Source organism: Aedes albopictus, chromosome 2 (assembly GCF_035046485.1).
Source record: "Aedes albopictus strain Foshan chromosome 2, AalbF5, whole genome shotgun sequence".
NCBI classification, from domain to species: Eukaryota; Metazoa; Arthropoda; class Insecta; order Diptera; family Culicidae; genus Aedes; species Aedes albopictus.
The window spans coordinates 408,814,277-408,842,129 of NC_085137.1; the positions used below are offsets into that span (position 1 = coordinate 408,814,277).

Here is a 27,853-nt window from a genome sequence, read left to right on the forward strand (position 1 = left end):
AAATGTACGGCTCGTGGTGAAAAAATCAACTTTTTGCAACTCGTTACATGAATAACTATAAAGTCTACAAATTCATGTAGGGATCGTAGCAAGCTGTGCGCGCGAGCGGATGCGTTTTAAAAATTGTCACGCGTTTTCTTCGCTCCGCGTTGCTTTGAATTGACCGGCTGAATTGAGAAACGGCTGGTGTACGTGTTGTATGCCTTCGGATCCGCAAATTTACCTCGGAAAGTGCTTGCTTTTCGGTAACATATTTCTCTTACCTGGCGATTTAGCGGATCACGATGCGATGAGTATGATAATTCGCGACTCTTGTGAAAATTTATCTTATTCCTATCTTATCACATCTAATTTTCAATTAGACTTTAGAAGTCCGCTGAATTAACAACAATAAATGATCAGGGTGCCGGAATTCGTCTTCGTTTTCGCGTGGTTTCCATATAATTTTGGTGATATTGCTGCTGGAAGTCCAAGAGACGCAAATGTGAGTCAACAACTTCGTCTCAAGAGTCTGGAATTCGTATGATTTGGTGAGTTTGTTCTTCTATATCAGTTTGGTGCCTAAACTTTGACCAAACGTATCCTTTGGCCTTAACCCTTCCACTAGCAAAACCCAAATTCTCGTGATACCTAGGCCTGAGAGGACGTAAAGGTCTCTGCATACCCTTCTTAGGTGTCCAATAAATCTTCTTTTCCCATCCCTCAGCTGTCGCAAAGACGGGAGCAGGACAATTTCGATGGTTGTGGGATTGCGTCTAGCTTGTCTTTGAGTCAGTGATTAGCCCCAAGTCTCTGTGCTTTGGTAACGGACGGAAAGAAGGCAATTCTCATAACAGCAGTCTGGGACCACTAGGGCAGTTCAGACTTCAGACATGTTAAAAATTTGTAGCTCCCATATGTTCATTACAATCCTTGGTGCAAAACTAGAGTCCTGTAAAATTTTGTAATTTAATTGTAATTTGTAATTTTGGTGGTAATTTAATGCTGGCACAAAGGCAAAATAGGTTTATATGGGAATTACTATAGAGAATTTTCAAAAAAGGTTCTCCACGTTTTAGGCTCAAAGTCATGTTGAATTTTTCGAATCTCAATGATGGATGTTGCCGAAGACCGCAACTCTTTTCGACTCACGAGACAAAAGTTATTAATTAATATTCATCCATGCATGCTTGAACAGAGGACCACATCTCGACCGACACGCTTGACACGCAATCATAGTATGCGTGTTACCTTCTTGTACACCTTGCAAGACATCGTGTTTGAAGATGGGCATGCGAGCGAGAATTTGTTTAATCAGGTTTATTCTGCGCGGCGTATGAGGTGAGACGAGTCGAATGAGGTGACAAAAGTCGACTCGCCCCATTTGATTTACATTAGTCGTCTCACGTCACGTGGGACGAAACTGTCCGTCTCACCTCACACGCCGCGCAGAATAAGCCTGAATATCTTTTTTTGCCGATTGTCGGAATAAGTTCCGGTCTTCGGAAACATTCATCATTGAGATCTGAAGAAATCAATTTGACTTTGATCCTATGACTTTATCCATGTGTGAAGGCTCTACAACGCGGAGAACTTTTTTTGAAAATTCTCCATAATAATTCCCATTAAAAACCTGTTTTGCTCTTGGGCCACCATTGAATAACCACCAAAATGGCTGAAAATTTTACAGGACTCTAGTTTTGCACCAAGAATTGTAATGATCATATGGGAGCTTTGAATTTTTAACAGTTTTGAAATCTGAACTGCCCTACTGCCTACGAATTTGTGCGACTTGTTTTATTCTTTCATATTTGTTTTTCTATTCATATTTGAGTACCACTATAGATCAGCCTATTTCAGTGTCGATTCTCGGACAACAAAAGAGCTGCCAGTTAATTCAGAATGCAGCCCAAAATGCATGTTCAACTATATCAGCAGAAGTGTGAGGATGCCCAGAAGTTGGTTATAATCGTAAATAATTGAATAATTACAGTCACGTTTTGCGCTCAATCATGAACCAGTCTAACAAGCATAGCGGTTACACTGAGAAAACCCACCACAGTCCAGTGGTGCTTTTCTTCGCATAACATTTCCGTTACTTTTATTTGCTTATAAGAACGATGAAATATGATACATGGGATTCCCTATCAATCTATTAACTTTGCACGATTGTGTTTGAGTGAGTGTCATGTATTATTAGTTATGTAGTGTTGTACATTTGAAAGAAAAGAAACTAAAATCAGTACAATCGATCGAAAGGAAAGCGAATACGCGTAATCAATTAACAGTTTAAAGGTTGTTAATTAGTTTCAGAGAGAGAGAAAGGAAGCGGTTGAAAACGACGGTACAACAAATCTCGAGTTTTGAACCGATCGCTCTAATTTTTGTACGCAAAGAGACAACGAATCAATGCTCAAAATATATCTTACTTCACAAAGTTACATACTATTTTAAATATTTGTGTGTTGAATTTATTCTTTTCGCTTTGGTAATTTAATATTTCTCGCTAGAGTTTTTCTTCTATTTGTGAATTTTGTGGTTCCTTTTGGTTGCTTACGATTAGGGTTCCTTGTTATATAAAAATGTGATTCTCGTTACAGTATAGTTAAGTTTAATTATTATTTAAAAAAATGCCTACACATCTTAGTTCCATACCCGCAGGAACGAGTCCCATGACCCGGTGGCGACGGCCATTCCGTTTTCCGTAACGCCTAAACAGGAAACGCGATTATCGTGGCCTGCGAGGATACCGGCCCGTTCCGCTTTCAGTGTGTCCCACACGTTGCAGTTGAAGTCATCGTACCCGGCCAGGAGAAGTCGGCCCGATTTGGAGAACGCTACCGAGGTAATACCGCAGATGATGTTATCGTGGGAGTACATGGCCAGTTCCTGATCGGCACGTATATCGAACAGCCGACAGGTGGCGTCATCGGAACCGGTCGCAAACGCGTGCCCATTCGGGAAGAATGTGACGGCGTTGATATCGCTCTCGTGCCCCGGGAACGTTTGCTTACACTGTCCCTCCCGGATGTCCCACAGTTTGGCGGAAGCGTCGCACGCTCCGGAGACAAACACGCGGCACTGCGGCGAGACAGATAGTGCCATAACGTCACCGGTATGTCCGAGGAACGATGTGCACTGTTGACCGGTTTCGATGTCCCACAGCCCACAGGACATGTCCCCTGAGCTGGTGACGATTTGAGTATCATCTAGGAATCGACAACACGATAGGTACCCAGTGTGGCCGGGTAGTTCCCGTGACACCCGTACGTTGCCTTCTCTGGTTTTAAGATTGTAGATCGAGCAAATATTGTCCAATCCTCCGCAGGCTACGAAATTACCGGAAGGCGCGTACGCACAGGTCATGACCCAGGACGATCGCAACGGGATCGCATGGACCTTGTTTGTCGTATGAGAGTCCCAAACGATCAGTTTACCGTCCTGCGAGGCGGATACCAAGTTCCTAGAGTCACATCCCCAGTGCATGGCGTAGATCTTAGCTAAGTGTCCGCGCAGGGTACGTCTGGTCCGCATCTGTATCCTACCTATCGGTTCCAAGCTGTTTGTCGCCTGGACTAGGGATGTGTCACAAGCCGCCTTTCGGGCATCACGGATAGCATTCTTTAGCGTTTCCGCTTCCTGTCTAAGTGCTTCCAACTCATTCATTTTGTCGGTTTTGTGTATCCTACCTTAAACCCCGCACTTGAATTATATATAGAGCTTGCGTGTTCGTGTGACTAACAGTAATTACAGATTATATGGTTGAAGTTTAATGGTAATGAACACCTTTTTATATCTGCTCGCAACGATAGTACTACTCACTAAAAGGATCCGTGATGTGACGCTAAAGGGAATCGAATTGTTTTCTTCGTCTGCAAACACGTTTTCACACTTCGTGGTAATGCTTTCGCCAGTTATTCCGGTCTCTCCCTTGTATAAAGCAATCCTGATGTCTTCGTGACAGCTGACCGTAGAGTTGGTTTATGACCTAAAACATCAGAAACGTCAGAAAATAGAACAATCTCAATTTAACCAATCATCGCGACAAGGCTCTCACAATGTTCATGCATGGTGTGTCGGAAACCGTTATTAACAAATGAAATGTCCGTGGATAAGTCTTACTTATTTGAAGGTTGGACAAAGAATGAATTGAAAGTTTATTAAATGTCATAATCAAGTTACATTAGATTGCTTAGATTTATCGGTTGCTTGGTTGCTATGATGTAACATCTCCCCCTTTAAAACAACCAATATCCTTGAAGCTTGGATGGGAGCCTAAGCAATCGTCTAGGGCGTTCCGGTGTTTCTGGGTTTGCACGAGGTTCTTCATCTTCCGATTCTGGTTCGGGTTCATTTTGTAGCTCATCTTGTTCGGGTATGGGTTCTACCAACTCGGGCATCGGTAAGGAAGAAACTTCATCGATTGGAACCATTGGAACATCTACTCCAGCAGGTATTTGAACTTTACTTCTTGTTTCTGTAGTCGGCATTTGTCGAAGACCAAATTCATCGAGGAAAACCGTGAGTGGTGAATCTTGATGTGACGGTTGCTCTTCAACTTCAACTCGATTTCGTAGTTGATTGATGTGCGACCGAATCAGTCGACTATTTCGATTCAGCAAAACGTTGTAATTAACTTTTCCGATACGCTCGATGATCCTACCAGGTATCCAGCTCCACGAATTGCCTTGGTGAACTTGGGCATACACCGTATCGCCTTGTTTGAAGCATCTTGGAGAATCCTGATGTTTGGTAGCATCACCCTTCCGTTCGACTTTCTTGGACTGCTGCTGACGTTCTGGAGGTTTCAAAAGAGCTGCTACTGTTCGCATTGACCTTCCTAGCATTCTTTCAGCAGGTGACTTCGCATTGACCTTCCTAGCATTCTTTCAGCAGGTGACTGTCCGCCAAGATCCGGTGTTGGAGTGGAACGGTATACGGTAAGAAACGTCTGAAGTGAATCTTCTAGGGACTCTCCTCCTGAGCAAATCTTCTTCACGCTTCTTTTGACGGTGTCCACAAAACGTTCAGCCAATCCGTTTGATTGCGGGTGGTATGGTGCCGTGCGAATGTGATGGATTCCCAAAGATTCGCAGAATTTCTGGAATTCAAAACTGGTGAATTGTGTACCATTGTCACTTACTACGGTTTCAGGAATTCCAAACGTAGCGAACATCTGTTTGAGGTGCTTGATAGTAGCTTTTGCAGTCATCGACTTGGTGAGAACTATTTCGGGCCATCTCGAAAAGGGATCAACGACCACCAGAAAGTAGTTGCCATCAACCGGTCCAGCGTAGTCGATGTGTATACGTGTCCACGGCTTCTCTGGTGTGGGCCATGGTTCTGGTTTCGCCTTGACGGGAGCCTTAGCAGCAGTAGCGCAGTGACTACAGCGTCGAACATAGTCCTCGATTGCACCATCCAGTCCAGGCCAGTAAACGTAGTTTCGAGCGATAGTCTTCATACGAACCATTCCGGGATGTCCTTGGTGGAATTGATGCAGCAAGCGTCGCCGAAAAGCCTCTGGAACGATCACCCTTTCCTTGAACATCACGCATTCGCTGATAATACTGAGGGATTCACGTCGATTGTAGTACGGAAGAACAGCTTCGGCAACTTGCTTTGGATTAGCTGGCCATCCATCAACAATGTATTTCTTGACTTGTTGGAGAACTTCGCATTTACTCGTGGCATCTCGGAGCGCTGGAAACGAAACTGGAACTGCTTCGATTGTGGTGTTGAGGATACTTGCCATGTCTTCTTCGAGCGAAACGGCAGCAATGATGTAGTCTTCCTCTGGGCGCAAACTTCCATCGATAAGGCGGGAAAGCATGTCAGCACATCCAAATTCGTTTGTTGAGACGTACTGAATGTCGAAATCGTAATTCAGCATGATGAGGGCCCAGCGCTGCAAGCGATTTGCCGTGTGCACCGGAATACCCTTTTTCGATCCGAAAATTGACAGAAGTGGCTTATGGTCCGTCTGGAGTGTGAATCTTCTACCCAACAGCATCTTGTGGAATTTGGTTAGTCCGTAAACGAGGGCTAGGGCTTCTTTTTCCGGTTGTCCATAGGCTTGCTCAGCAGGGGTGAGAGTGCGTGAAGCGTGTTGAATGGCTTTCATGCTACCGTTCGGAAACTTGTGGAAAATTACGGCACCGATTCCAGTTTTTGATGCATCTGCAGCTACGACGATTGGGAGTTTCGGATTGTAGTGGGTCAGGAGAAGATCGGATTTCAGCACTTCCTTGAATTGTTCGAATGATCGCTGGCAATCGGCACTCCAGTTCCACTTGACGTCCTTGCGCATCAGCTGATCCAGGGGATGACGCAGCTCGTGAATATTCCGTACGAATTTGCCATAGTAATTCACGGCTCCAAGGTAGGACCTCAGCTCGGATACGTTCGTTGGTGGGGGAATGCTCGAGATTGTTTCCACTTTCTCCGGGTCAGGGCGGATACCATTGCGATCGGTGATGTGGCCTAGGTAACGGACTTCAGTTTGGAAAAACTTGCATTTTTGAATTTTCAGATGAAATCCGCAATCCGTCAGTCTTTGCAGCAACTTGTTCAGCGATTCAGCATGAGATTTCCAGTCCTTGCTGAAGATGATGATGTCATCGATGAAAGGGCGTACTTCAGGAAGATCCGCGATGAGACTTTCTATCATCCGCTGGAATGCTCCTGGCGCTGACTTGACTCCTGGGGCCAGGCGGTTGAAGCGAAACAATCCTCTATGCGTGTTGATCGTCAGAAGTTGTTTCGAATCTTCGGTTACTTCGCATTGAAGATACGCATCGGACAGGTCGATCACACTGAAGACTTGACATCCTGCCAGCTGGGCAAAAATTTCTTCTGGTACCGGCAGGGGATAGTTGTTGGCTTCCAGAGCGTTGTTCAGGCCTGTCGAGTAATCCGCGCAAATGCGAACTCTGCCATCCGGTTTCTTCACAGCTACGATGGGGGCTGCCCACTCCGAGAAATCCACAGGTGTGATTATTCCTAGGCTTTGAAGACGATTGAGTTCAGCATCAACCAACGGTACGGAATGAAACGGAACGGGTCGTTTTGGGCAGAAAACTGGCTTACTTCCGGGCTTGAGATGCAGCTGTACCTTAGTGCGGTTGCACAGTCCAAGGGTCTCGTTGAAAACTTCTTTGTGCTTGAGTTTCAGCTGCTGAATCTCTCGATCGATTTCACGTTTGGAAGGCATCACGATTTGATTGCAAATGGAATCAAACGGAATTGACCAGAAGTTGAACAAGTCAATCCATTCAATGCCCATCAGATTCAGATCACGTACGGATGTGACGAAACATCTGCCTCGCTTCGTTTCTCCTTTGATGGATACTTCACATTCGAACTCACCGACTAGGGATAGTGGATCACCCGATGCGTTTGAGGCTTGGCTTGATGATGGATTGATCGCCGGCTTGCCGAGTTGCTTCCAGACAGTTTCCGAAACAATGGAGATGTCGCTGGCCGAATCAAGTTGAAGAGGGACTGGTACTCCGTTGATCGCCACGGTAACGAACTTCCGCTTGCTTTCCCGGTGTTCAATGTGGTTGACAACGAACACGCCTTTGGCTTCAACACTGGATTTCCCCTTCTTTCGTTTCTTGCTGATGGTTGATTGTGATTGTGTGGTCTTAGCCGGATTTGCTGATTTCTTCGAGCAGGAACAGTATCCTTCCTTATGGCCGACACGGTTGCAGTCTCTGCAGAGGTGGTTGTTGAAAACGCATTCCTTCACAAAGTGCATTTGTCCGCACTGCCAGCAAGGTGTCTTCGGCTTCTTACTTTCTTGCTTCGAGAAATTGTTCTGAGACGCTGCACCCTTCCTGTCCCTGATGGCGTGAACCGCTGACTTCGAACTGGATTGCTGTTCGATGATGCTTGTGTCTTCCTTCAGGTTGATGAGGCGTTGATACTCGTCAATTAACGACTGGAGAGTGGCTGGTGCTTCAGGTTTCTCGTGTTCCATGATCGAAAGAAGTCTTGCTCGAACATCGGCATATTTTGAGGCTTTGAGTCCACTGACGAACATGAGGCATTTGAAATGGTCCAGGGTAAGGTTTTGGAATTGAAAATCTTCACAGGCTCGGTTGACATGTCCACCATAGCTGATAATATCTTCAGATTCGCTCTTCACCAACTGGAGACATTGGAACCGCTTCCGGAACGTGGAGACTTGATTTCCAAAGATTTTCTTCAGAATCTTCACGGTGTCTTCAAACGTCACGTCTTTTGGAAGCTTCGGGAGTATGTAATTGATGTAACGGCTATGCGAAGGAGTATCCAGCTTCCGGAGGAGCAGGCGAACTTTTGCGGCGTCTTCCAGCTGGCGGGCGTCATTCTCGAAGAGGTCTTGATAGCGGTCAAACCAACGTCCAAACGTCACTCCGTTTTCTTCATCGAAGGCAAACTCGGTTATGTTTGAGGACAGGGATTCCAAAATCTGCTCTTGAGATTGAACCTGCGGAAGTGCTTGCTGTTGCTGTTGTGCCATCTGCTGTAGAAGCTGGGCCATTTGAAGAATGACTTGCTGGATTCCAGGAACGGCGTTATCTCCTTCTGGCATCTTCGTGAGTTTTAACTTCTCGTCGCCAATTGAAATGTCCGTGGATAAGTCTTACTTATTTGAAGGTTGGACAAAGAATGAATTGAAAGTTTATTAAATGTCATAATCAAGTTACATTAGATTGCTTAGATTTATCGGTTGCTTGGTTGCTATGATGTAACAACAAATATAAATGTTCACCAAATAGGTACACTTCATACTATTCAAGCCTCTCCTCTGAAAGTGTTTCATTGAGGGAAACGAAGGTTTACGCGATTTAAATATTTAGAGTTATTATCACTGACATAGGGTAATTGATCCGATCATGGAGGAGTTAAGCACTGGATTCATGCTTAAACCACAATTGTATCGCCCCAACGAGCTCTATAGATGGATTGAATTGAAAATAATAAAATCTATCCTTTATCTACGGGAAAATAACGAAGTGTTGCTACTTTGAGGTTGTTATGCGTTTTTTATTCGTTTTTATCTGAAAGAATATTTTGTTCCTAATGTTGCGGTATCCGATTGAAATCATATGGGATACCGCAACAATAGGAACACAGCACTATGGGGCGGCTCCATATGAAGTGGTGCCCAAAAATATAGTTTTGGCTTTTCCGCATTTTTTGAAAGTATTCTAGTAAGGTTGGCATAACATTAGTCAAATTTATGTATTTTAATCACATCTGGAAGGTGCAACTAGTATTTATCCCAGTTAGGAACTACTTATTCCTGAACAATAACTTAAGTTTTTTTTTAATTTTTGAGGCTGTTCATATGCAAATCAAAACTAGAATAAGATTGCCATGCATAAGATAAAATAGAAGAAGTGGAGGTGGAAATAGCAGCCTGGTAAATTGGGACGAAATTGTTCTTGCTCCAAGAGATCTTACAATTGCTTGTAATTTTCCACATAGGACATTATCCACGAAATTCCCTTCCCGGGAAGAGGGGACATCTGGATATCTGGAAAGAAGTATTTCAGACGGCATCGTATGTTACACTGATGGCTCCCTTCTCGAAGGTCGAGCAGGTGCTGGTGTTTATTCTCGTGAGCTAAGGCTGTATTAGTCTTACTCACTTGGTAGACACTGCACCGTTTTTCAGGCCGAAATCTTTGCTCTTATGTGCGGAGTGCAATCAGCACGTAATGGGCAAAGTAATATACTTCTGTTCAGATAGCCAGGCTGCTATTAAAGCACTTGCTTCGGCCAACTCTTGGTCGAAGGTAGTTATCGCTTGTCGAACTCAAATCGAGGAGCTGAATTCAGAAACGCTGTTCACCTTATATGGGTACCTGGCCATTCTTCCATCGCTGGAAATGAATTGGCTGATGAGTTAGCTCGCACTGGAACATCACATGACCTCATTGGCCCTGAGCCAGCTATTCCGATATCGAAGCGTTGGGTAAAGCTTCAGATTAACACCTGGGCTGCCACTCAACACAGACAATACTGGAATGGTTTGGAGTCATGTCGTCAAACCAAATTGTATTGTACTGAGCCATCTCCAAGGGTGGCGAAGTATCTTACAAATCTGTCAAAGCAGAATTGCAGCATTCTGGTCAAAGCATTGACTGGCCACTGCCGACTCAGCTATCACATGGCGAATATTCAGCAAGCTGATTCATTTGCATGTGATAGTTGTGAATCCGATTATGGAACTTCGTATCATTTGATATGTAACTGTCCAGTTTTTCCGCAACTGCGTTTCCGAGTATTCGGTCAACACTTATTAAGTGAAACTGACTTCAGAAAACTGAATCTTCAGGATATTCTGTTGTTCTTAACCCGCTGTGGTAAAGAGCTATAGGCTCTCTTTCGCTTTATGCGTTATTACAGTGCCCTTTTCAGGGCGCTGTTTGAACCCATTGTGGTACGCTTGTGCGTTAGTACCCTCTTCCAGGGTATTTTTCCTATTTCCCTACCTGTCCCTATTCCAATCCAAATCCTTTTTCCTTCCTTGTCCCTCAGGTGCCTCTGGAGCCGGCCTTCTGATACCTGATACCTGATAAGGTTGGCATAACATTAGTCAAATTTATGTATTTCAATCACATCTGGAAGGTGTAACTAGTATTTAACCCAGTTAGGAACTACTTATTCCTGAACAATATACTTAAGTTTTTTTTTAATTTTTGAGGCTGATCAAATGCAAATCAAAACTAGAATGAGATTACCATGCATAAGATAAAAAAGAAGAAGTGGAGGTGGAAGTCAACCCCCCCCCCCTTCTTCGAGGGAAATCTGCCCCCATTCCATTTTTAATTGTTATATAAGAGTATTGTATTATCAATCAGGTATTTTCGTAAAGAATTGGTTGTCTACCAAGAGCCCCCTCCTCTCCAACTGATCTGCCAACCCCCCTAACTGTAACATTTGTTCAAACTCGTCGAAAGGATAATTTTTTAATATGCTTCTATTATTTTACTGAACATCAACATCATTAACTAAGTTGATGATTTGTCTCCATTTTTTATACTACAGGAATGAATATACTGCTAGAACATAATTTTCATTGATAAATTTCCTTCATAAATTTTATTATTTAACTGTCTCTTGAAACTTAATCAAATTCATAAGCAATATCTACTCATTTTTCTGTTCAGGTGACATTATTCCATATGAATTTTGGGAATTGTAAACATTTTAGATTCACTTTCACGATTTTTGAGAACATGGCCAATCAAATTCACCACATATTTGCATCGTTATGTCTATATGCAATTTTTCTCGTGACTAAAATAGCCTTTCTATAGTGTTTACATTATCGCCACATTATTTCCCAGTTCCGAATGAGCGTCGCGCCAATCGTTATTGTATTTTTCAAAGCTTTTTTTTTGCCTGAGAATTTTGCTATGCATTGTAAAACAATTCAGTAACAAATTTTGAAAACATATAATCGTATAATCTATGCTACACCATTGATTATACGTCGTTTTCAAAATTTGTTACTGAATTGTGCTACGTACTTCAACTTTTGAAGTACAGTAGACGTTCGACAACTGCAACATGTTTACGTTTCACTTAACGAATGAAATTCGATAACTGCAAAAACTGGCAGATGTCATAGAACTGTCAGTTGCTGCAGAATGCAGCCAATGTACATTTGAAAAATTTCGCATTGTAGCAAACGTGCATGACAAAAACATCGCATAAACATCGCATAACTGTTGACGTTTTATTGTCTATCCGGTTGGAATCAAGACCGACATTCGATCAAAAATTGCCATTTTCTTGGTCCACAAGTGTCGCAACTGTTTCGCATCTAGTGCGCTGTGTTGTTGACAACAACGGGAAGGATGCGCACTACTTTAGACATGATCAAAAAACGTCGCGAGTTGGGTCGCGTCGTGACTTGATTGTGCGAAGTCCGGTTTGGTGGCGGCCCGACAATATTATGACCGATAGCGGTGCGATAACTGCAAAATTGTTGCACTTAGCGGACTTAGCGGAAAACTGTTGCACTTAGGATTTTGTTTTTTTTTTCTGTTTGGGTGAGCCACTGCGACCAGTATTTAGATCTTTTGTGGCATTACCCGTATCCTTAGTATTTAGTGCATGTCGTACTACTCCATTGTCATTGAAAGGCAATGAAGCATCGATTTCTGTACAGTTCCTGTTTTGTTATCCCAGAGGTGCAAGAAATAGATTGCGATAAAAAGGTCCCGTTATCATAGAGATTTAAATCCCAGTGAAAGAGCGCCCCTAATCAAACACAATCTATTTGAATTCTGAGAAAAACCAAAACGGTGGTACTGATATTTATCCATGCATCGGAACTCTAGCCCCATCCATGTCTTGCTTCTAGTTTAGTCCCAGGACAACAAAGAAAAACCCGGGACTTTTGGCTAGTTGCAAAACTCTGTCAAATTAGAGAATGTGTTCTGCAATAAGAATGCACGTGAGTCCTTGAATTACCAGAACTTAACAGTCCTTGATAGGTTAATACGCAATTAGATACGTAAAGCATGTTTGTTTTCCTAACATCAAGTGTAGTCTCGGGTGGGCAAAGTCCGATTCTTTAACTATCAGCAAGGCAGAATAAATGCAATTTTAGAAACTGTCACCTGTAACAAGGACTTTGTACCATGAATCCTTATTACCAAAACACATTACCCCAACTGCACAAACCGGATGTCACTACACGAAAAGAAAATTCCTTAATAAATTTATTAGAAAATGTTATACATTTTTGCCATTTCGTTTGCCCAATGAAAATTATGCGAAACCTTTTTAAATCCTATTAGACAGACGTCATGAAAAGTATAAGTTTGCCTTATACCTTTTGTGAACTTTTCCTAATAATTTTCATTAGGCGCATTATACAATGTATATGAAAAAAATAATAAAATATATTACGTGTTGTTTTGATAAATGGTTAGGCTTTAAAATTCAAATTTAAGGTACAAAAAATACTATAAGAACTATTTTTAATTATGTACAATCATACTTCAATGTTTATTTTCAAATACCGCATAAAATAACGAACATCCCAACGGGCACTAGCCAATACCAATCATTAACTGGCAAACTTGGACTGCAGCTCTGCACCGACGGGTTGTTGACCGGAATGCCAAGTTGTTCGAGTTCATCTGCTCAGGGGACACTTCCGGCTTGCTGCAGCTTGATTGCGATGATATGTACAAGTAGCGCAGACACTTCAGATGAATACGAAAACCAGCTATCTTGTTGCCCAAGGACTTCGTCTCGGGTTTGGTGGTAACGATGGCCTCTTCCTCGACGATGTGGCTTAATTATGTAGAAATCCATCGTCAACCGGGAGTGAAGTGCAAGTTCCATCGGTATCTTACCTGAAATCGCAAATGCATTAAATACAAAATAATGTAACCATACAATTTATTTTTTACCTTACCCAAAGATATCTCCACGAGGAACACTGAACTTTCCTTTGTTTTGCGGCTTCTTCTGAGCCGAGTGCCATGTTGGAAATTTTCAATCCAAAACATTATCATAAGTATAAGTTTTGCCTAATATATTTTCGCCATTAGGCAAAACTTATACTTTTCATCAGGATGCGTTATACGCTTTATTAGGTTTTGTTTAACGTTTATAAAGTGGCGAAATGAAGTTTATATGTTAGAGTGGAATAGAATTAATAACTAAAATCTAATAATTAAAATCATTACTTTTCTTTTCGTGTAGGGTTCGGTTTGGTAGATCTTGAACCGTAACGCAACACATAAAGGCGATCTACCTACGTTACGGGCTCCGTTAAAGATCGAGCATATTTTAAACCCCCCAGTACGGAGGGTTAGCCTAACATTAGCCTAATGTGAGACTAACTGTCCAGCATGTTAGGCTAACTTTTTGTCTCACTTTTGGCTAATGTTAGTCTAAAATTAGACAGATATGACACACTTTTGTTAGACATGTTGCAAATTCGAAACATGTTTGTTAGTCTAACATTAGACTAACGTTAGACATGTTTTACTATGGGCTGTTAGACAAATGTTAGGCATAAATTTTATGCTGCTTGTTTTCATTCCAGCTGTCATCCGAGCAAGAAGTATGATTGTAGTAGTGAACTTTTGTCGACGTTCACTACTACAACCGTACTCTTGCCTCGAATGAAAGCTGGACGTAACAAATTCAATAAAAAAAAAACTCGGAGCCTGTTCAATTTCAATTTTAATTTTAACTTTGATTTTAATTTTAACTTTAATTTAAACTTGAATTTGAATTTGAATTGAATAAAAATAAAATTAAATTAAAATTAAAATTAAATCAAAATTAAATTAAAATTAAATTAAAATTAAATTAAAATTAAATTAAAATTAAATTAAAATTAAATTAAAATTAAATTAAAATTAAATTAAAATTAAATTAAAATTAAATTAAAATTAAATTAAAATTAAATTAAAATTAAATTAAAATTAAATTAAAATTAAATTAAAATTAAATTAAAATTAAATTAAAATTAAATTAAAATTAAATTAAAATTAAATTAAAATTAAATTAAAATTAAATTAAAATTAAATTAAAATTAAATTAAAATTAAATTAAAATTAAATTAAAATTAAATTAAAATTAAATTAAAATTAAATTAAAATTAAATTAAAATTAAATTAAAATTAAATTAAAATTAAATTAAAATTAAATTAAAATTAAATTAAAATTAAATTAAAATTAAATTAAAATTAAATTAAAATTAAATTAAAATTAAATTAAAATTAAATTAAAATTAAATTAAAATTAAATTAAAATTAAATTAAAATTAAATTAAAATTAAATTAAAATTAAATTAAAATTAAATTAAAATTAAATTAAAATTAAATTAAAATTAAATTAAAATTAAATTAAAATTAAATTAAAATTAAATTAAAATTAAATTAAAATTAAATTAAAATTAAATTAAAATTAAATTAAAATTAAATTAAAATTAAATTAAAATTAAATTAAAATTAAATTAAAATTAAATTAAAATTAAATTAAAATTAAATTAAAATTAAATTAAAATTAAATTAAAATTAAATTAAAATTAAATTAAAATTAAATTAAAATTAAATTAAAATTAAATTAAAATTAAATTAAAATTAAATTAAAATTAAATTAAAATTAAATTAAAATTAAATTAAAATTAAATTAAAATTAAATTAAAATTAAATTAAAATTAAATTAAAATTAAATTAAAATTAAATTAAAATTAAATTAAAATTAAATTAAAATTAAATTAAAATTAAATTAAAATTAAATTAAAATTAAATTAAAATTAAATTAAAATTAAATTAAAATTAAATTAAAATTAAATTAAAATTAAATTAAAATTAAATTAAAATTAAATTAAAATTAAATTAAAATTAAATTAAAATTAAATTAAAATTAAATTAAAATTAAAGTAAAATTAAATTAAAATTAAATTAAAATTAAATTAAAATTTAATTAAAATTAAATTAAAATTAAATTAAAATTAAATTAAAATTAAATTAAAATTAAATTAAAACTAAATTAAAATTAAATTAAAATTAAATTAAAATTGAATTAAAATTAAATTAAAATTAAATTAAAATTAAATTAAAATTAAATTAAAATTAAATTAAAATTAAATTAAAATTATATTAAAATTAAATTAAAATTAAATTAAAACTAAATTAAAATTAAATTAAAATTAAATTAAAACTAAATTATAATTAAATTAAAATTAAATAAAAATCCAAACAAAATTGAATTAAAACTAAATTAAAATTTAATTAAAATTTAATTAACATTTAATTAAAATTAAATTAAAATTTAATTAAAATTTAATTAAAATTTAATTAAAATTTAATTAAAATTTAATTAACATTTAATTAAAATTTAATTAACATTTAATTAAAATTTAATTAAAATTTAATTAAAATTTAATTATGTACAATTTTATTATAATTTTATTAAAGTTTTATTAAAATTTTATTTAAATTTAAAAAAAAATGAAAATTTAATTAAAATTTGAATGAAGTTTAATTAAAATTTTATTAAAATTTAAAAAAAAATGAAAATTTAATTAAAATTTAATTGAAGTTTAATTAAAATTTTATTTAAATTTTTTTAAAGTTTTATTAAAATTTTATTAAAATTTTGTTAAAATTTTAATAAAATTTAATGAAAATTTTATTAAATTTTTATTAAAATTTGATTAAAATTTATTTAAAATTAAATAAAAATTAAATAAAAATTAAATGAAAAATAAATCAAATTAAAATTAAAATGACTCACCGACACGATGAGGCCAAACTTAACGGAATCGGACACTGTTTTGGAGATGACTGGTTCCGGCAACGGTACGACGAGAACGAACCGGACTTATTGGTCAGTAGCAGCGGCGAGGGGCTGACGGGTCGGACGACGGGACGACTGAAATGGTTCTTACCAGGTTGTTACGGTTTTAACTAATTGAAACGCGCAATTTTTATCATTTTCCCGACCGACGAACGCTGCCGCAATCAACAAAGTTATTTTTTTAACTGCCGTTCAGGCAACTGTCAACAATGCGCGAAAGAATCGAACACTGAGCATAATTTCGGGGTTATGATTTATGCTCTCCAGAAATTTTCGATGAGCAACATATCTAACAAATGCCTAACAGTGTCGAACGCCTAACTTCCTCCGTGCTGGGCCCCTCAATCATTCATCCATCAGCACGGGTCGCCTGACACCTTGGATTGGGGTTCCCTGTTTAGTGGACTTTTACCCCCGGAACAGGTGGTCCGTAGTGTTATTCTTAGCCAATTGAGACAACCGCTACCGACACTACACAGCTATCTAGGCTGATCGGGAAAAGAAGTTAATATTGATGATCAACTTCATACGGACCCGAACAGCCGGTAGCATTTTGTCCCAAGTGATACGTCTGTTTGGCTGTGGTAAAACGATGCTCCTATGTTTCATATTACCACAATTATTTTCAGATTTGTTTTCGTTGAATTAACTACTGTGCGATATTCACGTTGCTAGCGTTAAAGTTCAAAATAAACTTATGAATTGAAAATATTGTCCTCATCTTTTAAATACAAGTAGGTAGTTTTAAGTAAAATAGGGTAAGAAATCAAACTTTGAACTAGTCAAATTGTAATCTTAATTTGAACCATTTCGAAATTCATTAAAACGACGTACTTTTTAGGCAAATATTGTGCCGAAAAAGATGTTAAACAGCTTTCCGTAATACAGTAGACGTTCGCTCGGTGCAAACGCTTTAACTGCAATGCTTTTAAACTGCAAGTCCGCTAAGTGCAACAATTTTGCAGTTATCGCACCGCTATCCGTCAAAACGAAATGTCAACAACGATGCGATGTTTTTCGCATGCACTTTTGTTGCAGTGCGATGTTTTCCGTATGCACATTGGTTGCATTCTGCAACAACTGACAGTTCTTTGACGTCTGTCAGTTGTTGCAGTTATCGAATTTCATTCGCTAAGTAAAACGTAAACATGTTGCAGTTATCGAACGTCTACTGTATAACCTGATAACATGGACTTTATAAGCATTGAAAAAAGCGTTTTTGTCATGGATAACAGGCAATTGAAAAATCACTGTGATTTCACCCATTTCCCCCAGAGAAAGCACCTTTTCGGTGCACTCGTACAGCTCATGCATTGTATCACACGCAATATGTGAACGCGTCAAATGAAAGCTTATTTATCGTAGAATCGTACAACCGAATAATATTTCGCATTATTTGTCATAAAATTATCAAATTCAAGTAGTTCTTACTTGGAGAATGTTATCTTAAGTTGAACCATTTGTAATCAAAATTTGAACTAGTAAACGGGGACGAGCTTCCAGTGTTGGCCAGCAGACTGCGCTAGTGGTTGTTTTGTTTACTCTTGGGGGATGAAAAATTCCAAATTTAGTATCCAAGTTCCTGAAGAGTTTAGAACATTCTTAGGGTCTGTGTCAATTGGCGAATTAAAATTAATTTTTACTTAAATTTGACAGTTCAACACTTAAACTTGACAGTTTTCCTAAGGAAATAATTATCGAACTGTCAAGTTTAAGTGAAAATTAATTTTAATTCGCCAATTGACACAGACCCTTAGTTGAAATTCCACTGTCTAATGAAAAATAGTTATGGAAATTAACAGATCCATGTGTTTTTCTATTGTTCAGCACAAAATCGGCTATTGTGGGAGATGCTCGAGCTGCTGCCACCAGTAGTTCAAATTAAGATTGAAATTGGTTCAAATTATGATTACGATGGTTCAAATTAAGATTAAAATCATTGGTGACGAATAATCTAATTTTCCAATGAAATTCGGCGCAAATACAAACTTTTCACCATATAACAGAAAGCTTATACCCGTGGCTTTCATGTACATAAGATTTTGCCATAGTAAATTATTTCCATTTCATTTATTTAGTTCACATCAAATTCATGATAATACTGAATCAACAATTTGCCGCCATAATACTCGATTTGCAGCTGCAGCTCTCCATCCTCGGTCACGCCCAACACTCGCCAGATCACGCTCTACCTGGTCCGCCCATCGTGCTCTCTGCGCTCCACGCCTTCTTGTGCCAACCGGATCAGTTGCAAACACCAGCTTTGCAGGGTTGTTGTCCGGCATTCTTGCAACATGCCCTGCCCACCGTATCCTTCCGGCTTTGGCCACCTTCTGGATGCTGGGTTCGCCGTAAAGTGCAGCGAGCTCGTGGTTCATTCTTCTCCGCCACACACCGTTCTCCTGCACACCGCCGAAGATCGTCCTTAGCACCCGTCGCTCGAAAACTCCGAGTGCTTGCAGGTCCTCCTCGAGCATCGTCCATGTCTCGTGTCCGTAGAGAACCACCGGTCTTATTAACGTCTTGTACATGGTACATTTGGTGCGGGGGTGAATCTTTTTTGACCGCAGTTTCTTCTGGAGCCCATAGTAGGCACGACTTCCACTGATGATGCGCCTTCGTATTTCACGGCTCACGTTATTGTCAGTCGTTAGCAAGGAACCGAGGTAGACGAATTCTTCTACCACCTCGAAAGTATCCCCGTCTATCGTAACATTGCTGCCAAGGCTTGTCCTGTCTCGCTCAGTCCCACCTACCAGCATGTACTTTGTCTTAGCCGCATTCACCACCAGTCCGACCTTTGCTGCTTCACGTTTCAGGCGGGTGTACAGTTCTGCCACCGTTCCAAATGTTCTGGCAATAATATCCATGTCATCCGCAAAACAGACAAATTGGCTGGATTTCGTGAAGATCGTACCCCGGCTGTTGAGCCCGGCTCGTCGCATAACACCTTCCAGGGCGATGTTGAATAGTAGGCAGGAAAGTCCATCACCTTGTCGTAGTCCCCGTCGAGATTCAAATGAACTGGATAGCTCACCCGAAATCCTTACGCTGTTCTGCACACCGTCCATCGTTGCTCTTATCAGTCTAGTCAGCTTCCCGGGAAAGCTGTTCTCGTCCATAATTTTCCATAGCTCTGTGCGGTCGATACTGTCGTATGCCGCTTTGAAGTCGATGAACAGGTGGTGCGTTGGGACCTGGTATTCATGGCATTTCTGGAGGATTTGCCGTACGGTGAAGATCTGGTCCGTTGTCGACCGGCCGTCGATGAAACCGGCTTGGTAACTTCCTCCCACGAACTCATTTACTTTAGGTGAAAGACGACGGAAGATGATCTGGGATAGCACTTTGTAGGCGGCATTCAAAACGGTGATCGCTCGAAAGTTCTCACACATTAACTTGTCGCCTTTCTTGTGGATGGGACAGATTATCCCTTCCTTCCACTCCTCCGGTAGCTGTTCGGTTTCCCAGATCTTGACTACTAACTGGTGCAGACAGGTGGCCAACTTTTCCGGGCCCATCTTGATGAGTTCTGCTGCGATACCGTCCTTACCAGCTGCTTTGTTGTTTTTGAGCTGGTGGATGGCATCCTTAACTTCCCTCAGCGTGGGAGTTGGTTCGTTCCCGTCCTCTGCTGCACCAACATAGTCATTTCCTCCGCTGCCTTGGTCCTCCGTGCCTACATTCTCTTCGCCATTCAGGTGCTCGTCGAAGTGCTGCTTCCACCTTTCCATCACCTCACGTTTGTCCGTCAGGAGGCTCCCTTCCTTATCCCTGCATATTTCGGCTTGCGGCACGTAGCCTTTGCGGGATGCGTTAAGCTTCTGGTAGAACTTGCGTGTTTCCTGTGAACGGCACAGCAGTTCCATTTCCTCGCACTCCGCTTCGTCCAGGCGGCGCTTTTTCTCCCGGAAGAGACGGGTCTGCTGCTTCCGCTTCTGTCTGTATCGCTCCACATTCTGTCGGGTTCGGCTGCAGCATTACCGCCCGCGCTGCATCCTTCTCCTCCAGAACCGCTCTGCACTCCTCGTCGAACCAATCGTTTCGTCGACTCCGTTCTACGTACCCGATTGTGCTCTCGGCTGCGTTATTGATGGCTGCTTTCACTGTACTCCAGCAGTCCTCTAGAGGGGCCACATCGAGCACACCCTCGTCCGGCAACGCTGCCTCGAGATTCTGCGCGTATGCGGTGGCGACATCCGGTTGCTTCAGTCGCTCTAGATCGTACCGGGGCGGCCGCCGGTAATGTACGTTGTTAATAACGGAGAGTTTTGGGCGCAGTTTAACCATCACCAGGTAGTGATCGGAGTCGATATTAGCGCCACGATAGGTCCTGACGTCGATAATGTCGGAGAAGTGCCGTCCATCAATCAGAACGTGGTCGATTTGCGATTCCGTTTGTTGTGGTGATCTCCAGGTGTAACGATACGGGAGGCTGTGCTGGAAGAAGGTGCTACGAATGGCCATGCTCTTGGAGGCGGCGAAATCGATGAGGCGTAGGCCATTTTCGTTCGTCAGCTGGTGAGCGCTGAACTTTCCAATCGTCGGTCTGAATTCCTCCTCCTGGCCTATCTGAGCGTTTAGATCCCCTATGATGATCTTGACGTCGTGGTTTGGGCAGCGATCGTACTCGCGTTCGAGCTGCGCGTAAAATGCGTCTTTGTCATCATCAGTGCTTCCGGAGTGAGGGCTGTGCACGTTTATTATGCTAATGTTGAAGAATCGGCCCTTGATTCTCATCCTGCACATTCTTTCGTCGATCGGCCACCAACCGATCACGCGCCTCTGCATGTCGCCCATCACTATAAAAGCTGTTCCCAGCTCACGTGTGTTGCCGCAACTCTGGTAGATGGTATGATTACCTCTAAACGTTCGCACCATAGATCCTGTCCAACACACCTCCTGCAGCGCTACGATTCCGAACCCGCGGTCCTTCAGTATATCGGCGAGTATGCGGGTGCTCCCGATGAAGTTGAGAGATCTGCAGTTCCACGTACCGAGCTTCCAATCGCAAGTCCCTTTTCGTCGCTGTGGTCGTCGCCATTGGTATCGGTTCGCATTCTTCTCTTGTTGATTTTCCGGTGCTAGTCTTTTTTACGGCTGGCTCGCAGGGCCTGACACCAACCCACTAACCCAGGGAGCTGGGCTTACCTTCCCGGAAGCTACGGGTTCTGCATTGGCATTTCCTCCAACTACAGTGCTAAATAGCTAGGCTCGAGCGCCAGTCTTCGCCGGGGGTGGTGTTTTTAATGGGCGCCCAGGAGATAATATTTTACCTGAGCTTCCACCCCCAGTAAATTATTTCCATGTGAGAAAAAATTATTTCCATGTGAGAGAAAAAATCACTCAAAATTTGCGTTACTTCGGAAAGCCGCAATTTGGTTCAACTTTTGATTACCTACCCTAATATATGGGATGTGGTGTTTCTTTCCCCGTTGGTAAATATGTATTGAAAATATAAACAAGATTTTCGTAAACAAAAGAAGCATTTCAGTCCAGATAGGTTGATACCTTACTAACAAAAGTAGATGCATAAGAGCTTATGAAGCTAACATATTCGGAAGAAAATTCTTTTAAGCTCTTATCCATCAAAAATGTTAGTTGGGTACAGTTAATGTATGGAACGATAATTTTCGGTCAGTTTTTACCCATTTTTAACATAAAAATAATTAAGTGTGTAACATGTCTAAGATTTAATTTGACAATTCAGTAACAAATTTTGAAAACGACGTATAATCAATTGTGTAGCATTGATTATACGTCGTTTTCAAAATTTGTTACTGAATTAACATTTCCACCTTTGAAGCACTGTTTAATTTGTACGATTTTTTTTTTGTATATGCTCGCATAATCAATAAACGTAATTAACAAAAAAAAAATAAATAAAAAATCCATTTTTCGGGCTTGTGCCAAAATGACGCTCACCCGTAGCTGGATTCGCGTTCCACAGATAGTATAGACTCCAAACTAAACTGTGGAGGCGGTCATTTGAAACTGCTCGACCCTGCTTGTTAAGTGCCCCACACAATGCATACGTTTGCGTGTGCGTGACAGTAGTTTGACACATTTCCCATGGGAAAACTGTCAAGAAAACGCAAACCTTGACGGAACGGACGCTATGTGTTCCACGCTTTAGATATAGACCAACTTGGGCAAAAACATTGTTTTTGTCAATAATTACCCATTTTTACTAATTTAAATTAACCGTGTAACCCCAACAACGCACCCATTTTAAAGTTCAGACAATAACGTTTCCAACGGTGGATCAAATTCCAAAATTAAGCCGTTTTTTCACTGGGAAAATTGCGTTTGTTTGAAATGCATTTTTTTCTACAATTTTCACTATTTTTCTAAGTCTGATATCTGTGGCGCAATGAATTTCCATCACAGATGGCTGAAATTTTGGGAAGCTAGGTTTGAACTATCTGGCTATCAAATGGTAAATAAGACACGTCATTTAAAGCAAGTAAATTTTTCGATTTTTGGCCACTCATAGTGCACAGCAGCAAACACATTAAGGAAAATATTTTTTTTTAAAAAAGGTTTTTGGGCAAATCTTAAGAAAACAAATGGTGCAATCTCATAATTTAAGCACCATACATATATTAAAAATACCTTCTGGTAACATTTCAATCGAAAAAGTGCTCAATTGCCATTACCGCAGCATTAGGTATTACCACAACGATGGGAACAATTACCCTATATGTTATTATTGATTATAAATAATGCCGATGTACTTTACTATTAATTGAAATATAAGCTAACACTGTTTTTAAATGAATAATAATTCCTCTCACACCTACACGTTCTCGGTAATTGATTCCAGGCACTACTGATTGCACGATGACGAAACTAATCTTTTAGTCCACAAGACCAGCATCTCGGAACAATCAATAAAGGACCTCTCATAGACCGTGCAAATGAAAAGAAATGTTTTAGGTAGCCTGGAGGGTCATTTAGAATTTTAAAAGTTTGTGTACAAACCCGAAGTTTTAGATGACTAGTGAAATTTACACCTAGTAAAGCATTTGCGTACCCGGATATATGATCCATATTTGCTTAGGTCAAAAACATATCTTGTAACTTGAAAGCTCGCTGAAGTTTTCTTTAATTCATTTTAGAGACTAGTGAATATAAGACATCCCCATAATAAAAAATCGGAACTATATGGGATCTTGGCAAAAGCAGACGTAGGGTAATTCGCCAATTGTTGAACACCACCCAAATGTTGAACAGTTTTTGAAAATGTTATTATAAATTCAACTTAAGTAATTTTCCATCAACGTAAATGTATGATGTAGATGCGTATACATGTGTGTCATGATATTGCTCAAATAAAGTTACAAAACTATACATATTTTACGTCAAAAATTTCGATTGCAAATTTTGTACCGCTAATGAGACGAAAACTGCACAATTCTTAAGATTAATTTTAAGAAATTGCTGTTGTGAAATAAGCTTTGCAGGCAAATCGACCACAAATATTAAAGTCACACCATAGTTACAAGAACTGGAAGGATGTCCTTAACAGTTAAGCATTGTTTAAAATCACATTTTCATTGAAATTTCATTTGAAAAAAAAAAAATATATTTCTTATCACACTATCATTATGCATCTAACATCCAATTGTTGAACACTAGCATAATCTACGATGTTAGCATGACTGTCAGATTTTTTTTACTTTACCTTTTTCAGGAGCGATCCACGGGTTTTCAAAGCATTTCAGGGTCGTTCCAAGGGTGTTCTAGGGGGTTGAGTGGGTCCCATGGGTTTCCAGGAGTGTTTCAGGGGCTTTCAAATGCGTTCTTTTCTTCAGTCGTTTTTGCTTCTATTGAAATCTTTTCGGCCATTTTTTGCATTTGGTTATGTTGTAAACGATTTCAGTCCACTAGAGCTCTCTTCAAATGGGAAGCGATTGGTTGGGAACGTTCATCAATTACGTCACGCTTTGAGGAGGGAGGGAAAGGGGGTTCAGCAAAGTGTGACGACTCATACAAAAAAATCAGAGGTCTCATACAAAAAATGTGACCTAGGGGGAGGGGGGGGGTGGTTTAAAATGGTCAATTTTCGCATGACGTAATTTATGGACGCTGCCTCATTTGAATGAATTGTTACTCAAATGATGAAACTGGGCACAAAACACGAAAAATTCGGAAAAAATCCGCCAGAGTGAAAAATTATCGGATGTCGGGTCAAAGTCGGGTCAAATTTTATCAAATGTTGGACCATTGTTGAACCCTCATCGGATAACTGTTGGTTCTACGTTTGATTTTGTGGCGAAAATAAAAACAGGTCAATGATAGGTTTATGTCGGGTTATACGTCATCAATTACGAACATAGCTTGAAGCGTTCAACAATTGGCGAGAATCGTCCAACATTAGGATGAGCAAGCTTATGGAAGCGTTCAACATTTGGGTTACAGACTTCCCATATAAATGTTCTATTTTCTCTTAGAAAATGGATTTTAAGGGAATACAAATTCAATGGGAAGTATAGGGAATGAGTGGATCTAGATGTTAACTGGATATTTTTCAAGTAAAGTGGAATCACAGACAAACAGACGTAACACCTTGAACGATTTTCATGGAAATCCATCGCCCAGTTCACACTACCATCACCTGGTGGAAAAGTTGCACGAATCACTGTGTTGCGCAATATCGTCAACAGAAGGCGCTAGTGTGGAACGTCAAACGCATAGAAAAACGATGCGCGCGCCTCTGGTTGTGAAAGCCACAACTATGAACATATAAAATGATCGTTAAAAGCGTGGTCGATGGAAATTTCGCAAGTGTTACGTCTGTTTGTCTGTGGTGGAATTATGCACGGAAAAACAAACGAAATCAAAAATGCCAGTACTAACCGTTCAACAATGGACTACCCGCTTTGCGCGCAGCCACAGTTGATCAGCAGGAGTAAATCAATTTAATTTTGATTTCGCCATACACGCATCTAAACTTGAATTACTTGAAATACAAAGCTTTTCCCGAAAAAATATTTGGTAGGCTTAATAGTAGTCACCATTGTGCACAACCACTACCAAATATTTTTTCGAATAATGTATTCCCCTACGAGAAATGTGCCTTTAGATGCTATTCGCCATACAATATTTTTGCAATTTACTTTTAGCGGTTTTTCGCGCATAGAAGCTAGCGCTACATTGGTCGATGCGGAGAGTAGGAAAACAGCCGATGCAGGTAATTAATTGGCGAATTACCCTATATGCTGTGGAGTGCTATACTTCTTACAGCAACGAGAGAGTGAAGAGCTTTGTAAACTTTATTACATACAGCGTTCACTTGGTATTTCCAGCTCATTTTGCTATCCGTAATTAATCCATGATTTTTCACAGTATCAGAGTATTCAATTTTGTCACTGCCCACTTTTATTTTGGGAGCACACGTTATTCTTGTGCGTTGATTACAGAAAATAATTGCTTGTGTTTTCTTCGAGTTCAATACCAACCCGTTGAGTTTACACCAATCCAAAACACTTTGAATATCACAGTTAATTTTCTGGATGGTATGCGCTAAATTGGACATTGAATCAGATAAATAAAGTTGACAATCAACAGCATAAAGATGGAATTTGCATTAAGTTAGCATCAACGGCAGATCATTGATGTACATAGAAAAAAGAAGCGGACCTAGAATGGATCCCTGGGGTACACCACAGGGAACAAATATTCTGTCAGATGTTGTGTTATTGAAGTACACGTATTGTGAACGACGTGACAGATAAGAGTTCAGTAAACCAACTGACAAAGAGTCCAGTTTGAAATTATGTTTCAGTTTATCACAAAGAAGGCTATGGCTAATTGTATCGAAAGCTTTACTCAAATCAAGTAGTGCCATGGCTGTGACCATCTTTTTATCTAGCGCTTCTCTAATATCGTTCTCAACCTTAATCAAAGACGTAACAGTGCTACAAGATTTTCGATATCCTGATTGTAAGGGACACAATAAATTATTATTTGATAGGTATTCCTTAAGCTGTTTTTAGAGAGTTAATAACTGTGGAAGTGCTCATAGAACATTAAACTGAGACTTAGGCTTTATTCCAGTGGGGACGTTATGCCAATAAAAAGAAGACACACACGTTTGTGTATTAAAGTTATTGACAAACATCGCGGACATATGATTCAAATAATTGACATAGTCATTCAAATAATTGTAACTGTAATCAAATATATTACATTAATAAAGTATAAGTATTTGCTCAACTAAATGTTATCATATTTGCAGAAGATGCTTCATACCTCTGCATACCTTTGGAATGTGGCTTGCCAAATTGAGGTATGCTTACTTTTTTATAGATGGTAACATGAACGGTCAAAAAACTAAACTCTCGTTAACAACATTTTCAAATTTTCGGAGAAGATACCAGAATAGCATAATTTACAAATGCCGAGTACCAATTTGGTGGACATTTTCACTTGTTAACAACGGTTTCAAACACACCGTGACACACATAATCCACAACTTGTAACACCAAAACGAATCATATGTGATTACAAAATATAACGCTGATCACATTAAAATACAGGAAAATTATAAATGGCCACTAACACCATACCACCACACCCTGAGAAAGAGAGCCGCCGTATTGTGTGTGCCCGTCCTACCGTCCGTCCGTCTGTTAACGCTTTCCGTGCGTGTCACGTTCCCTCACGGCTATAACTGTCACGTTCGCTCACCGTCTCGCTCTCGCACTCAAAAGGGGTGCCGTCTTTCTCTGCGTGAGCCGTGCTCCTACAATTGCTGCTATTGATGATGTTGATCCACGGCTTACGAAAATTTTCTTCACCTGTCCGTCCATGCACATACACGCACGCACGCACACACACATGGACAGACATTTTCACCGCCGCCAGACGAACAACGTTCATCGCCCATCGTCAAATTTCGTCAGAATCCAATCCAAAAGATGCCATGGAGAACATGAATTGGGTGGGGAAAAAGAACACAAAAAATCTCCCATTAGTTTCCCGGTCACTTCCAGCTTTCGGAAAGCATCCCCAATCCCACCGAACCGCACCAACCAACTTGCATAACGTACATGGACAAAACTATATGAAGGAGCTCTCGCTGCTGTACACCTGTGTGTGCCGTCTGGAAAATCTTCCTACATCCGGAGGCTCATCCTTGACTGGACACACTCGCTCGTTTCGGTGTGAACCGCAATCTTTTCACAGCCACGGCACAATCCGTCACACCGTTGATCGTTCCGCCGACGCACCGAGAGAACCAATCTAATCCAGGGCGAACCGCAATCGCCACAAAATCACAAATTTTCACCAGAAATTTTCCAAAAAAAAGCGTTCCGAACCGACCATAAAGACCGACGATGATGAGTATGAGTCTTTTCTCGGTAGGTTTTCCAACCAGTGCTGCAGTCCGTGTCAGTGTCGAAGGAGGGCTTTTTGCTTCTTTGGAAAAACTAACCGATATTCGCCGCCTGCCCGTGGGGACGCATGCGCCTCGGGAAAATCCGGCGAAAAGTCTGCCCTGTCCCGGTGAGAGAGCGATGCGGTGGAT

At 39.5% G+C, this 27,853-nt stretch overlaps 2 protein-coding genes across 5 annotated transcripts; both read right to left on the reverse strand.

Moving 5' to 3' along the window:
• Nucleotides 1-520: 520 nt before the first annotated feature.
• Nucleotides 521-27,853, reverse strand: LOC115268499 (guanine nucleotide-binding protein subunit beta-1-like). Of its 4 annotated transcripts, none has more exons than XM_062853425.1 (3): nucleotides 27,375-27,853; nucleotides 26,941-27,122; nucleotides 521-3,967 (listed from the first exon to the last, which is right to left on the reverse strand). In XM_062853425.1, the coding sequence occupies exon 3, from the start codon at nucleotides 3,643-3,645 to the stop codon at nucleotides 2,623-2,625; it is 1,023 nt and encodes a 340-aa protein (XP_062709409.1). In that variant the 5' UTR covers nucleotides 3,646-3,967; nucleotides 26,941-27,122; nucleotides 27,375-27,853; the 3' UTR covers nucleotides 521-2,622. The 4 variants fall into 4 exon arrangements, with proteins under 4 accessions (XP_062709409.1, XP_062709407.1, XP_062709406.1 ...); XM_062853423.1 differs by having other exon boundaries at nucleotides 26,900-27,122; XM_062853422.1 differs by having other exon boundaries at nucleotides 26,892-27,122.
• LOC134286854 (uncharacterized protein K02A2.6-like) lies at nucleotides 4,820-8,560 on the reverse strand. Its single transcript, XM_062848543.1, has one exon. The coding sequence runs from the start codon at nucleotides 8,558-8,560 to the stop codon at nucleotides 4,820-4,822; it is 3,741 nt and encodes a 1,246-aa protein (XP_062704527.1).